The sequence below is a fragment of the Spea bombifrons genome, chromosome 5, assembly GCF_027358695.1.
Source record: "Spea bombifrons isolate aSpeBom1 chromosome 5, aSpeBom1.2.pri, whole genome shotgun sequence".
Taxonomy (NCBI): Eukaryota; Metazoa; Chordata; class Amphibia; order Anura; family Pelobatidae; genus Spea; species Spea bombifrons.
In genome coordinates this window covers 58,776,054-58,791,653 of record NC_071091.1, presented here as the reverse complement: position 1 = coordinate 58,791,653, position 15,600 = coordinate 58,776,054, and the positions used below count along the sequence as shown (strand labels likewise).

At 35.7% G+C, this 15,600-nt stretch overlaps 1 protein-coding gene across 1 annotated transcript in view; it reads left to right on the top strand.

Annotated features, from left to right (window-relative positions):
- Positions 1–15,600, top strand: part of LOC128496881 (dynein axonemal heavy chain 5-like) — a 115,365-nt gene that overhangs the window by 2,836 nt on the left and 96,929 nt on the right. The window contains exons 3-19 of the mRNA XM_053466699.1: positions 147–335; positions 580–654; positions 748–849; positions 1,818–1,889; positions 3,466–3,567; positions 5,420–5,606; positions 6,124–6,289; positions 6,764–6,857; positions 8,159–8,257; positions 8,449–8,630; positions 9,233–9,352; positions 10,638–10,839; positions 11,279–11,374; positions 12,284–12,457; positions 12,548–12,637; positions 12,787–12,942; positions 14,199–14,338. Of these exons, the coding sequence (XP_053322674.1) occupies positions 147–335; positions 580–654; positions 748–849; positions 1,818–1,889; positions 3,466–3,567; positions 5,420–5,606; positions 6,124–6,289; positions 6,764–6,857; positions 8,159–8,257; positions 8,449–8,630; positions 9,233–9,352; positions 10,638–10,839; positions 11,279–11,374; positions 12,284–12,457; positions 12,548–12,637; positions 12,787–12,942; positions 14,199–14,338 (2,246 nt within the window). The remainder of the gene's footprint in view (positions 1–146; positions 336–579; positions 655–747; positions 850–1,817; positions 1,890–3,465; positions 3,568–5,419; positions 5,607–6,123; positions 6,290–6,763; positions 6,858–8,158; positions 8,258–8,448; positions 8,631–9,232; positions 9,353–10,637; positions 10,840–11,278; positions 11,375–12,283; positions 12,458–12,547; positions 12,638–12,786; positions 12,943–14,198; positions 14,339–15,600) is intronic.

Here is a 15,600-nt window from a genome sequence, read left to right as displayed (position 1 = left end):
AACTCTGGTGAAGCAAAATCCATTCAGAATGCTCCTCTGTCTGATCTGAAAAAAATATTCCCAAAAATGAACTAACATATGCATTAAGATATTAATTTATTAACATTGGGAGAATGTTCAACTGGAAAATGTATTCTGTCATTTAGCCCGCAGGGAAGAAGAATGTTGTGTTATCCAACGAAGCCAGAAAGGAAATGGCCAAGTTAGCCAAAGTCACAAAGGATGAGAGACGAGCACAGCTGGATGCTAGGCACAAATATTTAATCTCCAAACTGGCTGATGGCATTGGCATTGGTGAAAATGAAGTGGAGGATTTCCTTATTTCCGATGATAAGGTAAAATTGCAAGGAACTGCTACTACGCACCCTGAACCCAGTAGCAATCTCACAAAGAATAATAATCACCAAAAATCAGTCACGCGGCTCTTATAATAATACTGTATATTGATGTAAATATCCTGCCATCCAGTAGCCCATAATAGATTCCCTTCATTCATTTTGGATTTGTAATATACTTTATTCTGTAACACAATATGCAATGTATAAAATATTCTAATCATTCTGTGTGTTTTCCTTGCAGTTTAGTTTAATGGCGGATTTCTTTGCTCCAAACGGATCCAAAAAGCTAATATTCTTCTACCAAGAAGTTGCTCAGGTAAAATATCTTTAAAAAAATGGCTCCTTAGATATACTAGTTTTGCAGCTTTTGTCATTTATTTAAATTTTTTTCTTTTTCTTTTTTCTCTAGCCGAACAAGTCAAATGTTTCCATGTGGTCTGATGGGGCAAACCTAAACTCTTCCTATGCACATCTACAGAAGAAGCTATTTATTACGATGGGTTCCACTGAGGTAGATCTCATGCTGCACGTATAACGTAGACATTCCACTGCTGATAAATGTTAATAACAATACCTACATATTGGGCGATGATATTGACAATGGGGCTTATTCACTAAAGTGGACTTATGAAGGCTCAAACCCAGTGAGCTTCTCCTGCAAGAAGAGCAGTACACATAATTGGCATTTTCTTTCTTTCTTTCTTTCTTTCTTTCTTTCTTTCTTTCTTCCTTTCTTCCTTTCTTTCTTTCCTTCCTTCCTTCCTTCTTTTTTCTTTCTTTCTTTCTTTCTTTCTTTCTTTCTTTCTTTCTTTCTTTCTTTCTTTCTTTCTTTCTTCCTTCCTTTCTTTCTTTCTTTCTTTCTTTCTTTCTTTCTATATCCCTGCTTCATGCCTTGAATTCATGTTCAGGAATTATAATTAGATCAGACATACTATCAGTGCCCTCTAGTGGCAATTTAGAATTTATTATTATTATTATTATTATTATTAATCAGTGCCAACAAATCATGCAGTGCTGTACAATTTAAATATATGGTGGTTAACCCATACATAACAAATACACGCATACAGACACAACAAGAGAAACCTGCCAATGAGCTTACCATCTAGCTTTATGGTACTTTTACACTTTAACACTATATGACTAAAAAAATCACAATATTAAGCTTTTTATTGATCCACTGATCTAACTAAAATTGGTACAAAATTGGTTTGTAATAAAAATAAAATGGTGCCGGGATAATATACAAGTATAGGTGGCACCAGGATAATATGCAACTATAAAGGGTACCCGGATAACACACAAGTATAGATGGTGCCCGGATAATACACAAGTACTCTTAGACAATTTTTACCCTTGTTACCTGCTGTTTGTGAAATCACGAGCCAGTGTTTTGCCTCATCCTTCAGAAACCATCTCTTATTGTTGAACCCAACAGGCACACTCATTTGTTTGCAATTGCTCTGTCTTTTCATTTAGGGACTTACAGGGACGTGTCTCTTTTTCTTGAGAACAACAGATAAATCGATCACGACGGCAAACATTTCTCAGGTAAGTGACAAACTATAATCCAATTTTTAGCCAAGTACTCAAAAGTATGTTTCCGAAATGTTCCTGGTAGACATAACATTGTGCAAATGAAACGATAGAGCCTCTTTGCCAAATAAAAACCAGAGGTGAGTGAGCCAAAGCTGAGCTGGCCGTAGACCAGATGACATCCCAGACAGGAATCTCAGGTGCCTTACACCCATTTTTTCTCTGATGTTTTTAAACGATTATTGTATGTTTACACAAAACATTTTGATCTCTAAGAAAGATTATGGATATCAAGAGAGGAAAGTAGTGCAAAGTCCCAGTAGGGTTTATCTGCTCCTAGTAAGTGGCCCAGGGGTGGTCACTAAGAAGAACATGCCAGTGTGCTGGTGCCCTGATGATCCAGGTGCCCCAGCTGGTTGGGATGTCTACAGCTGAGCTAGTACCAAGTTAGGACCAAGGCTCAGCTATGACCTCACATTCTTCACATGCAGACCAAAGCTATTTGACCAAAATGATTTAGGCCTGAATTTGCACCGACTTGCAAACCTCCACTCTTGAGGAAATGGCAAAGTGCTGGAAAATGATTATAGAGAGAAGGGGTTTCTGTGGAAATGAGAATGAGGGGTAACTCGGCTGCAGCCATGACTACAGTGAGCATGAGCGTCTACCCCCTCATCATTGCTTCGACTTGAAACACAAGCATAGAGGAGGATTTATAGACTCTTTCTATTAGCTGATGGGAAGGTGTTTGTTATATCTGGATTTGACACCGGGTCTCAGTAGTACTTGATCTCGGGTACTCAAATTGAGTGGGCAGAATATTGTGTTTACTCCATATCTCACGCTTGATTGAGTGGTACTTCCCAACAAATAATTATCTTTGTAGAAGAATCTTAGCTGCTATCCAAAGCCCCCCAAAATACCCCACTCACTTCCAAAATGCTATAAGGCAGATTTCCAGGGGGCTCTTTTGAATCCTATCATAAAAAATATATAATGCAACGAGTCTAAGAAGAAGAGATTGCTGTCAGAATGAGGGTAAACTTGCTGTAGGGAAATGGTGCAGGAGGTAGATTGATCTGTGTTTTTCTTTAATTGTATAAATTGAGTTTCCTGCCATGGAAATACTCCTAAGGTAAGTTAGATGCTAATTCTCAACAATACTGTAAATAAAAGTAACTATTCCATTGTAAATTCAATATGACATATCAATATAATCTTTGTTTTTTTTTTATGTCATTTAATCTATATTTTTTGACAAGATTGACATTTATTAATGTGACGTTTCTGATTTCTCTTCATGCAGACGCACTGCTCTTAATTAAGCCGTTAGCCTTTTTGTTTTGCAACTCGAGAAACCAAATACTTTGTTGCTGAAAGGAACACGAGAAGTGATTTCATTGTTGATTCTGCACACTTGGTTGCAGGCACATAATATTTTATTGTGTATCGCCTTGAGGATTGAAACATTGAAGTAATGCAAATGCATAATAAGTAAAAGGTTGCTGTTTGATCTGGAGTAACTCACATATTTCTTTGTTGCCATATTATTTGTAACGTAAGCGCTTGGTTAACTGTTTGTTTGTTTCAGGAGGTCAATTTCAGTATGTTTGAGTGCACAAATGGCAATATTCTGCAAGGCCTGGAAATTTTACTTGCTCGGGTTCTGGTGCCTTCACTTAAATGTCAAGAGGTAAGTTGTTCAGCTATGATTTTCTATAATAAATCCAGGACTAGCATTAAAAAAATGTTATAGTTCCATGTGTGCTATACAATGTGACAATGCTGATGCCCCTGTTATTATTATTATTATTATCTTTTATTTGTATAGCGCCAAAAATGTACACAGCGCTTAATACAATACATATATTCAAGGGATATGACAAGACTAGAATTGACAGACTAAGACAAGCCGATACATTAGGTGAAGAGAGCCCTGCTCGCAAGCTTACTGTTCCCCTGAGGTCAAGCCTAATCTATATCTAAAGACAACAGTATCCTGCAAACTTGGTTAAAGTTATAAATATTTATTATTATTATTAAGCATTAAATTACCAGTATATAGAGCCACCATATTCCACAGAGCTGTACAACGGATAAACACAACATAACAAGCAGTACATCCCATAACAATTTGGACTCACAGAAACAGTTCAAACTGCTAAAACGAGTTTACAATCTAGAAGAGCTGCTTTAAGTATATTTTTACAGCTGTGATAAACTATAACTCCAGAGCTCTTCCAAGTCTTCTTAGGACTTTTAGTAGCTTACACTTATTTCTTTGTGAAAGCTTCAAGATTCAGTGCTTCTGGAAAATTGTGCCGGTGCCCCTAAGGGCCAAGGCAGCCACCAGATCCCCCAGTCTTCATCTTTGAGGGTTGCACTCCCCGAAGGAAAATGCAAGCCCTTCCTTTTCTTCCTGGCCAAAAGGCCAGCTGGAAGGTCTATCTTCTTGGCCCTTCTCCACAAGGGGAAGGGTCGCTGGAACTGTCCTCTGAGAGAGGCTACCACTTCTCCTTCACCAAAAAAACACATCCTCTGGTTCCACTGTGGGCATTTTCAGTAGTTAAAAACTAAACTTCACATGTGCACAGTACATAAAAACAATGTGCAGCTAGACTATGTGTCATTAAAGTTCCTATACCACCGCCTACCCTAAAAGGCTGCGGCTAGTAAAAGAAAAAGAAAAGAGTTGGGAAGGTCTGGTGCATGATTTTCTGGTTTACTCAAAAATAATGTGCTGTGTTAGACACGTTCCTGTGCACACACCCAGACCCTGGACTAATCTGGGTGCAAAATTAAAAACACCTAGGAGCTTCAGAGACTTTCTGCTTAAAGGCCAGAAGATCAAGCTACATTACTCTATGGGGGTATACATGACCCCAGGGATCACTACTGTTTCTTTGCACAAATACTGTTGAATTTAGAAGACAAGTTCCTTTAAGGACAGCTTGCAGTCTATTGAGAGTACCATTCCTCTCTTACTTATCTGCTTAGCCCTCCATATTTTATTGCTGTATCCATTGTTACTGTGTGGGTGAAAAATAAGTAACCAACTGGGACACCAAAATGTGTGTGTTTTGTCATCTCATGTGACAGAATCCTATCACAAGATAATTATTTCTTTGGAAATTATAGATGTATTCCCTGGTAGTATGTAATACAGGTATATTCTCTAATTAGGAGGAAATCAGACATAACCTGTAGTATTACTTTGTCAGTGATCCATCCACTAACCTCAGTAGGAACTTGGTGGCATATTCAAACACTAAAATTTAGTACGTTTCAATCTGTATGGGGATCCTGTCAAGTAAATTATATAGCTAGGTTTATTAAATTGATTAGCTCATTAATACATGTCTATTCTGGAGTGAGTTGACCCCGGTTTTTATAATAGGGATGGCTCATCAGAATTTAATGCTTTTTGTACTTTTGTTTGTAGTTCACATTCAGTGTGCTTCGTATTCAATGCTTTGCCGCCCGCCTATTTATTTTGAAGGTGTTTATAAGACTGGATTTCATGACATTTTCATTTTAATATTTAGAACTGGGGAGCCGTGAAGGAAGGTCTACAGAATCTACAAATACGAGAATTTTTGGACTCTCTAGATAAATTTGTTGCAACTTTGTCATCTGCAAGAAGCAATTTGGAAGGAAAAATCGAACTTAAGAAAGTTGACGTCGGCAATTTCCTCGATAACTTAAACGAACCATCAGACTTCCTTAATGCAGGTTAGTAGTAGTTTGGAGCAATTTCATCAAAAAATCTAAATTGCTTTCTATACCCATATTATCGTTACCATTTTGAGTTTCTAGTGGGCCTTTCCTTTTCTTCATTAACAAATTGGAAGAAGTGGCCCTGTTTATTGAATATTTGTCTTTTGGTACTTAATGCCTATGTAATTTGACATAACCCAAGAAAGAACTAGCTCAAATGCACTCCATAAGTCCCGAGGTCCTCAATGTTAAAGATTACCCACCATTTACAAAAAATACTTTTTCCAACTGCTCTCATAACATTACACAGATGCTGCAGAGCTGTTCCAATAGGGGAGAGTAAAAATGAACAATACCATTTAAATAGACGAAATACAAAATCACATAAACACATGTTAAGACACACTGATACAGAATGAGAAGAAAGCTGTACTCCATTAGTGTTCAATGTGCAACAATAAATATTGCTCTTAGTATTCGGCCATTAAAGTCACACTAGATATTTAACTTCAATGTATGTGTCGTCTTCCAGGCGGTAACAGTGAAACCATTGAGAAGTTAGAGAAGATGTTGATGGTTTGGATCAAACAAATCGAGCAGGTCCTTGCTGAGAGTGAGCAGATGAGGAAAGAAGCCGATGACATTGGCCCCTTTGCAGAGCTTGAACACTGGAAGTCACGGATGTCGTCATTTAACAGGTTTTTATTATTATTATTTATTATTGCTATGGTACTGGATTGGGATTATTGAAGGCTCATACAGTAAGTGTTTAGATTGGCCGCATGGTGTGATTTGTGAGGGCATTTTATATTACTTATTTTAAAGAACCATAAATATTATATTATATACCATACACACCATAAAGATGTACATACTATATGGAACTAAACATGGTTTTTTATGTATATATATATGCTTTGTACACAATAGCACTTAATTGTGGATAAGACTTTTAATGTTGAAAGCGAGGCACGTTCTTGAGTTTTAGACAAACTTTAGTTCTTTATATTTGGTGCAATTCCTTTGGTTTCTTATTGTAGCAGCTGGGAAATCATCAACTTTTATATTAGCCTGCCATGTGTCACTCTGAAAACTCCATCTGCTTGATTTTCATTATGGGTATGACCAAGCAACTATGTCTGTCTATTGCTCATCATTTGTTTATTCTTCAGTCTTTTAGATGAGATAAAAAGTCCCCGAGTCAAGAAAGTTCTCAGCATTCTACAAGCTGCGAAATCCAGGATTCTCAAACAGTGGAAAGAACTGGTATAGAAATGTTTACTGTTATGTTTGGCAGAATATGTTAGATAGCGTAGTTGGTTTAGCAATGTTAATCCTAGTTCATATCGCCTTCTCATTTCAATAGTGTTGAATAGTGGATATTTCAGAACCTGAGGGTTTGTGTTTTTCACACAGGAAATCATACTATAATGCGTCTTTTTGTATTAAAAAAAAAATCATACACTTTATATATATGAATATATGTAATATATGGAAAAAAATAATTTCTCGAATTATTGTTAACAGGCTAAAGTGCCCTAAATCACACTAATAGAAAGCTTTATTGGTGAAACATAGAAAAGGGCATTTTGAAAGAGAGTGGGGTACACTCAAAGCTAGAAGAGTATTTTAAAATGGGCGAAGCATTGTTAGAAATAGGTGTATCATCAGAATTATCAAATGATTCCACCGCTTTTGTCTCCTGTCACTATATACATACATGCCTACATTTCCTTAGGCGGCCATCCTTAGATGGTTCATGAAATATTCCAGGAGATTATTTTAATTCACAACTTTAATGCCTAATTCCTTCAGATGACTTGGCATTTCAAATTATTCTCCTATACTACATTTTCGAGTATTTTTTTAACATTTTAACAATATACACATACGGTATTTCCAAACAAATTCACTGTGATGTTTTGCCTAATTAATGCGTAATATACTACACAGCAATGTTTTAAAGATAGATGAAACAAAGTAATTCTCTACTTCTTCTGTATTAATTATTGTAGAATTTATAGCGAATCGTTCCATATTTTGTAAAAATGTCTAAAATAAATAATGGTTTAGGGACCATTGATACAAAACAGTGTATGGGTAAAACATATGGGTTATAAGAGACCTAAACCATTAGTTAAATTTAAGGGCAGCAGTTTATTTATATATTCATTAGAATAGTACAAGTAGTGGTAGCTCTCTTTGATTTAATGAGAGCAGAAGTACTTTTTTTCAATAAAACCTTTCATAAAGTTTTATTGTAAACGAACACTCTTGCAATAAAATCACTTTAGCTTTCGCCCCTCTTTAAATAAATGTCCGTTATGGAGTTATTTCTGCCTTAGAGCTAAATCCTTGACTAGTTATATTAGCTTAACCTGCAGAAATATTGGCTTATTTTGGCATTAAGATGTCGAGTTTTTTTATGACATCAATATGAAGACCAGGAGATATTATTCTTTTTTGTATTATTACGGCATAACTACCATTAAAAAGCATTTAGTGAGGTACTAATGATAAGCATTATAAACATGCAACTTTTAAAAGTCGCTCGTATTCTTTTACAGGATTGTAATGTTACGAATGCCGCCAATGAAGCAAAAGACAATGTGAAATACTTGTACACTCTTGATAGATTTTTTGGTCCTCTTGGAAAAGCTTCACCCGTAAGTAATTAAGGACACAGGATAACAGCAGTTTTATCTATCTATCTATCTATCTATCTATCTATCTATCTATCTATCTATCTATCTATCTATCTATCTATCTATCTATCTCTATCTATCTATTTGTTGTTTCATTTAAAGAAGGCTAAAGAAAAGTAAATTAAAGTATATATAAAAAATCACCTTTCTAGGCAACAATGGTTGAACACATCCCAAGTTTAATGAACAGCATCCGAATGATCTACAGCACGTCACAGTATTACAACACTTCAGAGCATATGACATCACTTTTCCTCAAGGTCACCAATCAAATTGTTGGCACATGCAAGAACTATCTGAACCAAGGGGTTGCAAAAATCTGGGATCAGGACAGGTATGGCAAAGAAAGAGACCATTCTGTCTTTTGTTTTAAAATTGACATTCCTGCATTGTCTCTTAATTGCATTTCTGTGTTTGAATGCTGGTTATTTTTTTTAGTATAATTGAAAATCTAGTTTTTTTTGGATATGCAAGGAATGGCCCTTACCGTTCCTGTGAGTATTATGTTATTGCCTTGAAGTATGCTGCATACCAATTAAACTGCAAGATTCATGCTTTACACTGTCCTAGTCATTTGCAATCGCTATCTAACCAACAGTCAAGCATCTAAACCCAGCTAGAGCCATCCAAGTGCTGCAAGATGCCTGGGAGCTATGCCTGGGTGGCAATCATACCTGGTTCTTATGACCATTTTGTCAGTTCCCTCCATTCATTCTCCAACAAAGAATGAAGGAAATGGGTAAAAATAAGGTTGAGCCTCTGTGGCTTCTTGGTTGAGGTGATCCTTTGTTTCCCTTATGCCATTTTTATTGTATGTCATAATTAATTTCTGCTATAAATTAAAAATTCTAAACAAAATCATAATTTACAGACTAAATCAACTAGGAATTGCCTGTCTTTCGTGGACATAATAAATGACAGTATATTTTTTTTAAGGGAGGAACTTCTCAAGAGGATCCAGGAATGTGCCTATCTGAATGAGCAATATCAAGCTGCCTTCCATAAGGTGAAAGAGAAGCTGAAAGAAACCCCAAATGAAAGACAATTTGAATTTAGGTAAAGTAATTTAAACCATAATATAGCTTGCAGTCCTCTAAATGCCTACGGATAGTAAAATGTTCGATGGATTCAGAATTCTTGATTTTATGTACATATTCTGTCCACATACCTGCAACTTCCATTTGAGGTACGTGGGTCTAGAGGTGGGACTGGGTGCATGGTCAGAGACAGGTCTTTAAAAAAATGCAGAATGTTGGCATATGACGTTATATCCTGGCGCTCCTCTTGAATAAGTTGTAAGGTCGCTACTGTAAATGTATGTGCTGCAAAAACACAGACCATTGTCTATTTTATAGTTCAGTGGGCTGGTCAAGGGAATCCCCTGATCTCCTCCACCGGCCCATGATCACCACTGCCAACAAATAGTGGGACAGCTTATGAGTACAGTGCATTGAAACTGGGACTGCCCCGTGGAAATTTGGACAGTTAGGGAGCTTTGAGTTTTCCTTTAGTATTGTCAGTACACTTTGCTCTCAAGCGAACACAAGCTTGACACATTACAGTTTAAGTGTTATGGATATATTTTTTTGCTCACCCAGAAATGATCTCATGTGGAGTTAACCATGACTTATTTGTAGCAATCAATAGAAAAGGACATTCTGCAGACCTTCCACGGATTGCAGTTTCAAAAAACCTCCTACAAAAGTATATTGGAACTCATACTATATAGCGTAACCATCTGTTCACAATGGTTTGATTTACAAGTTGTCCTTAATAGAGTAGAATATTTTGTTATTATTATTTATGCAGGTTTAGATAGACTTTAGATGTTTGGAATATGTTTCAATGGTCCATCATATTTCTAGAACAAACAAGTGCTTACAGTATATCCAGTGAAGAGATTGATTTGGTCTTGAATGCTCTTGTGACTCTAAATCTATCTCCTAAACCAAGAAAATCATAAACTTTGGGTCCCACGATTTCTAGCGATATATTATGTTATACAAATTCCTTCTCCACCATGCTGAATTTTGCCTCTGATTTATGAATTATAGCTTTATTTTCTCTATTCAAGATTTAAGGAAAGTCTTAATAAAATGCATACAAAAACAACATTGTTAAACGTCTTCATTTTTGCTTATGATTCTGTTCAGTACTGAAATATAATTCTATTAAATGCAATAAAAGTGGCTAATATATTCTATCATCTCGGAAAAGAATAAGATCGATGACATTTTAATAATCTAGTTTCAAGAATGAGTAAAGCTATTAAAACCCACATTTTACAATATTGCTTTTTAATGTTCTCATCACTTCTATTTTTGTGCAATTGTAATTTCAGTGAGAATTACATATTTGGGAAACTTGACACTTTTTGCAAGCGTCTAGAGAAGATATCGGAAATGAGCAATATTTTGGAAAGCCTCGCTGATCTTCAGAACATTAGAACTGAGGGAATTGAGAAGATCAGCATCCGTTACCAAACTATCGTTGCCAACACCAAAGCAAAGACTTATGATGTATTGGACCATAGAAGGCAGGAGGTATGTAAAACTATAGATACGATAACCAACCTTGTATTAATAAGTAAGGTGCACGTATGGATATGCATTGATCATAGTTATCTGAAGCTACATTGGAAGGTTCACTGCCCACCACAATGAGATGAACACAAAAAGAAGGGCTCGTTGTTGGATCAACAGCTATAGATTTATAAAGGAGAATAAAGCCCAAATGTTTGATATAACATTAACGTTATCAGGTTAGCAAGAAGCAGACCAACCTGCTGAACCCATCAAACTTCTGTGCTAGTAAAAAGCATAGATTTTATTATCTTTATGGTTCGAACTATTTTAAACAATATGTGCAAACTGGTTTCATAGGAAAAATACTTACTTTAACCGCCTTAGATGTGACCTGTCCAATTTTGCTTGAGTACAGCAAAGCCTTAACCATATTCTGCTCACACTGTATTTCTTTCAGTTTGATAAAGACTATGTGGAGTTCAAAAATCAAATTGAGGGGCTTTACCAGTCACTGCAAGCGTTTGTGGATTCTTGGTTTGAAAAACCATTGACTGTAAGTATGTTGTGCCCAGAAAATACTCGTATGATCTCCAATCTCTTGACAAACCTCGACAAGCTGAGCCTTCCTCTTCAATTCAATGGACCTTAGTAAACACAATATATTATCACAACAATAATAAACACGTATGCTGCCTTAAAGTCTAACTCACTTTTTCGCCCTACCTTAAGGGATGGACAGCTAAATCACTTCACATTGAACATCCTTGTTACTGCCAGATAAGCTCTGTCTAGTCCTAAATCATCTGCCTTTCCTTCTTAGGACATGGTGCTCACTGCCATGGGAGCTATGGAGTATCTGTCCCCCAAATTGGGCTCACAGAGTTAATTTTACTGTTTTAGAAGCAGGTGATTGCCGCATCTAGCTGCATGAGTGATCTTCTCCAAAAACTGGCCCAGATTATGGACTAATTCATAGCAGTTGAGCACTCACAACCAGGTGGTCTGCATCTAGCCGTGGAACAAAGAGCACCACATCGTGTCACAACATAGATTTCTCAGAATAGTGTTAACTGCAATACACTGTTCTGTTCAACAGAACAAAAGATTAATTAAAGGAAATACCTGGAACCTACTTATAATAAGTTTGGGGTATAAAGCCAAGGACATGTTAAGGGCCACAGATGCACTGAGCAAGGTCATATAACTTGTGTTATGTGACCTTGTGGTAGTAGGGCTGCAGCAGCTTGCTCTGGAAAATTAAGTGAATGGGTAGTTGAATAACAAAATATCGTTTGGTCCTAGAGTTGTACAATAGCCTTGGCTCTTAAGGAGTTAAAGTTTAAGAGAAATCCTTTGAAATCAAGACCATTCCAATATTTATGTAGTCATTATTGTAACCCATTGAGCTGATAATTTGACGTTGACGGTTTTTGTTACTTTTTTAAACTTTTATGTGCATAAGACGGAACAAATGGTAAATCTGTTGATGAAATTTGAACGAATCGGCAAGGACCATCTTGACTTTGGTGAAAAATACATGGTGGTGCTACAAAGATACAATCGAGATTTGGACATGGTGAGAAAACTCTACCAAAAGCAGAAAGAAAATCCACCAATACCACGTAATGTGCCTCCTGTAAGTATGTAAATATAACACAAGAGATAGCTTTATTTAAATGTATAATTTCTTCAATTTCTCAAGTTTTGTTTTTTTTCCTTTCTTTAGATAACAGGAAAGATTATGTGGGCTCGTCAACTCTTCAGAAAAATTGAGCAGCCAATGAAATTCCTCAAAACGAAACCAGAACTTTTAAAGGTTATTACTTGATTACACACTAATATCGGACCTTTGGCTTACAAACATTTATAGTTTATGTATTAATTCATTAGTTTATAGTTACTAGGGATTTTTGTATAACTCTTATAGGTCTTACACTTTAACTAAAGTGTTTTTATTTATTTTAGGGCTTAGAAATGAAAAAGATCATTCGGAACTACAACAAGATGGCATCCGTGCTTATGGAGTTTGAGCTCTTGTACCACAGAGGGTGGTGCAAATGTGCAGAACTAGCCAAAAACGGGCTGCATGCATCACTCCTTGTACGACATCCGGACACCAAGGTAATAGGCTCTTTATGCTCCTTTTCCAGTCATTTTTAGAATAAAAACCCTGATGCATGTGGATCCTTTGAACATTGTATTATTTTAAAATTAACATGTAACACAACAAGTTGGTGGAAAACTAAGATAGATTAATAGTAACATACTGTGTTATCATGTTGTATCTTGCATTACTTGAGATGCAATAGAAAGTATGAATCCAATTCTGACACAAGGGGGCATACGAAAACCAGCAAAGACTTTTTGAGTAAAAATATTATTTTCTATAGTTAGGAAAGTAGCCTGGAAACTTACATTTTGGAAGTAATGAACATAAAATGTTCCTGTTACATGTGTTTAATAGGACTTCTACTTTATAATGTATAAAAAAAATTACAGCTTCCTTAACAGATGCTCATAATGGCCAGATCTGCTTTGAGGTGTGAAGTCTGACCAAAATCTAGACTTACACTTGCTATAACAGTTTATATGTTAGGTAGGAGGTTCAAATGGGGGTCATGCCTCCAGAGCACCTCCTGGAATACCTAGCAGTGATTGTGGGTGCAAAAGCTTGCCTATTAGTTTTTGTTTAGTTGATACCACCCTTCTCTTTCTGTGGCATGACAAATGCAATTCCAAAGACGCCCTCCACCACGGTACATTATGGGCAGGCTTCATGTTTTGTTAATGAACGATCTTTATGCTACACTTGCAACACCCCATACTATTATAAGTTGAAAGGAAACCATTGTCCCCTGAGATGGACAATATATATATAAATGGTTAATTTGATTTTTGGAAAATATGTATAAGGTGGAGTGTATGAAACAAATCTGTGCGTAGGAACCTTCCAGCATGTTGGAAATACATTTAATTGGACCAAAAAAACAAACAAACATGTACAAGCAGTAAAGATCATCTGACAAGTCTAATGCAAGTAGCTTCAGTCGCTGTAAATATCTGTTTTGATTGTGTTCTGCGTAAAAGGTCATAAAATAACATTTCTATGGAACAGGACAAAGTTGCAAATGACTTTTCATAGTACGAATTTCTAGATATCTGGATTATTGAAGCTGGTCTGCAGGGCTATGACTATGTACTTTTTATAGAATTTACAGGGCTTTGGTCTTTTGTGCTTCTTCTGTGAATTCAAAATGTCAAAATAGCTTTAATTTTAAGCAGTACTTAAACTTCTACCGCATGCCACGTGAAATCACTGATATTTTCACAAATGTGCCTGTTGGGAATAAACATAATATTCGTGTTTCCTTTCACAGGAATTGTACGTCAACCTCGACCCTATGGTGTTAGAAGTCTTATATGAAACAAAATACCTACATAAACTGGGGTTTGAAGTACCAGATGTCATACTTGATATGGCCACAAGAGAGAACCAAATTAAAATGCAGCAAATTAAGTGAGTAATAAATGTATTATATTGTATTACGAGCAAAAAAAAAACAAAATGGAGTAGGCATTTTATCTGAGGTGGCTCTATCTTGCCATCTTCCTTTTCTGATGCGCCAGGTCCAGTGAGGCATTTGATCTGAACCCACATCTGCTCACATATCTAGTTTTGTTACTAAAATAGCTATTAAAAAATGCAGACATCTGGAATTCTAGACCTTGTCATGATTACGTTAATGATTTGCTAAAATCACAATTAAAATCACAACAAGAACAAACAGGGTTACGTAAACCCTTTAGCCTAATGCCCTCTTCAAGTAAATAATAATACATTTTAGACAAAAAAAGGCTAATGCACAATAAACCATTTGCAAAATACTATTAGCTAAATATAAATGTATATGTAAAGTTGTTCACACTATTTACTAGGAAACCCAAGAAAGCCATATCCTTTAGATATATATATACTTTGCTTTTAGTTTTTCTTCTTCTTTAAAATTCTAAGCCGACTCCTTTGAAGTAAAGATGTCGGATGTTTCTTGCCATGCCTAAAAGCTTTAGAAATTACAAAGTATTTACTCAAGAAAATGACAGGATCAAAAGTAAGCACACAGATCTTATATTCAGCAAAATAGAAACTGTGGTTTGGAAATTAACTTGGACAGATGACAAACCTTAGAGAAGGAGAAGTGAAAGGAATGGACATAATTAAATTCTGAGGTGGTGTTTTTGTAAGCATATATGATAAATTGCCCTTGAATTTTTGACGGATGTTATTTTTATTCAACTTCATTAGTTATATGATTTTAGGATATATATTAACGTGAAATATATTAAGGTGATAATGTATAAAGTTTTGAAAAAAACTATAGCAAACAATCAGAATTCTAGTGACTATTCTGTTTTTTTCTTTTCTAAAATATTTGCTAAATTCAGTCATTTGTGAGATAGTGGATTATGTATTCATTTATTGCACTTATCAAAATGAGTACCGTTATATTTTTTCCCCAATGTCACCTCATGCCATGGCACTCTTACTCAGGAATTATGTAATTTAAAAAAAATGCAAAACATACAAAAAAATGCTACCAATGTACAACTCAAATTCCAAAAATGTAATTCATTGTTTTTGTTACATTTTAAAAAAAATCTGGGTAAAATCAAGCTGAAGAATGCCATGTTTAGATAGATTTTCACACATTTTTCTGTATGTTTTTTTATTATAAGGGGTGACAGCTGAATGGATGGGAAAAAATGAAAAATGTCATATTC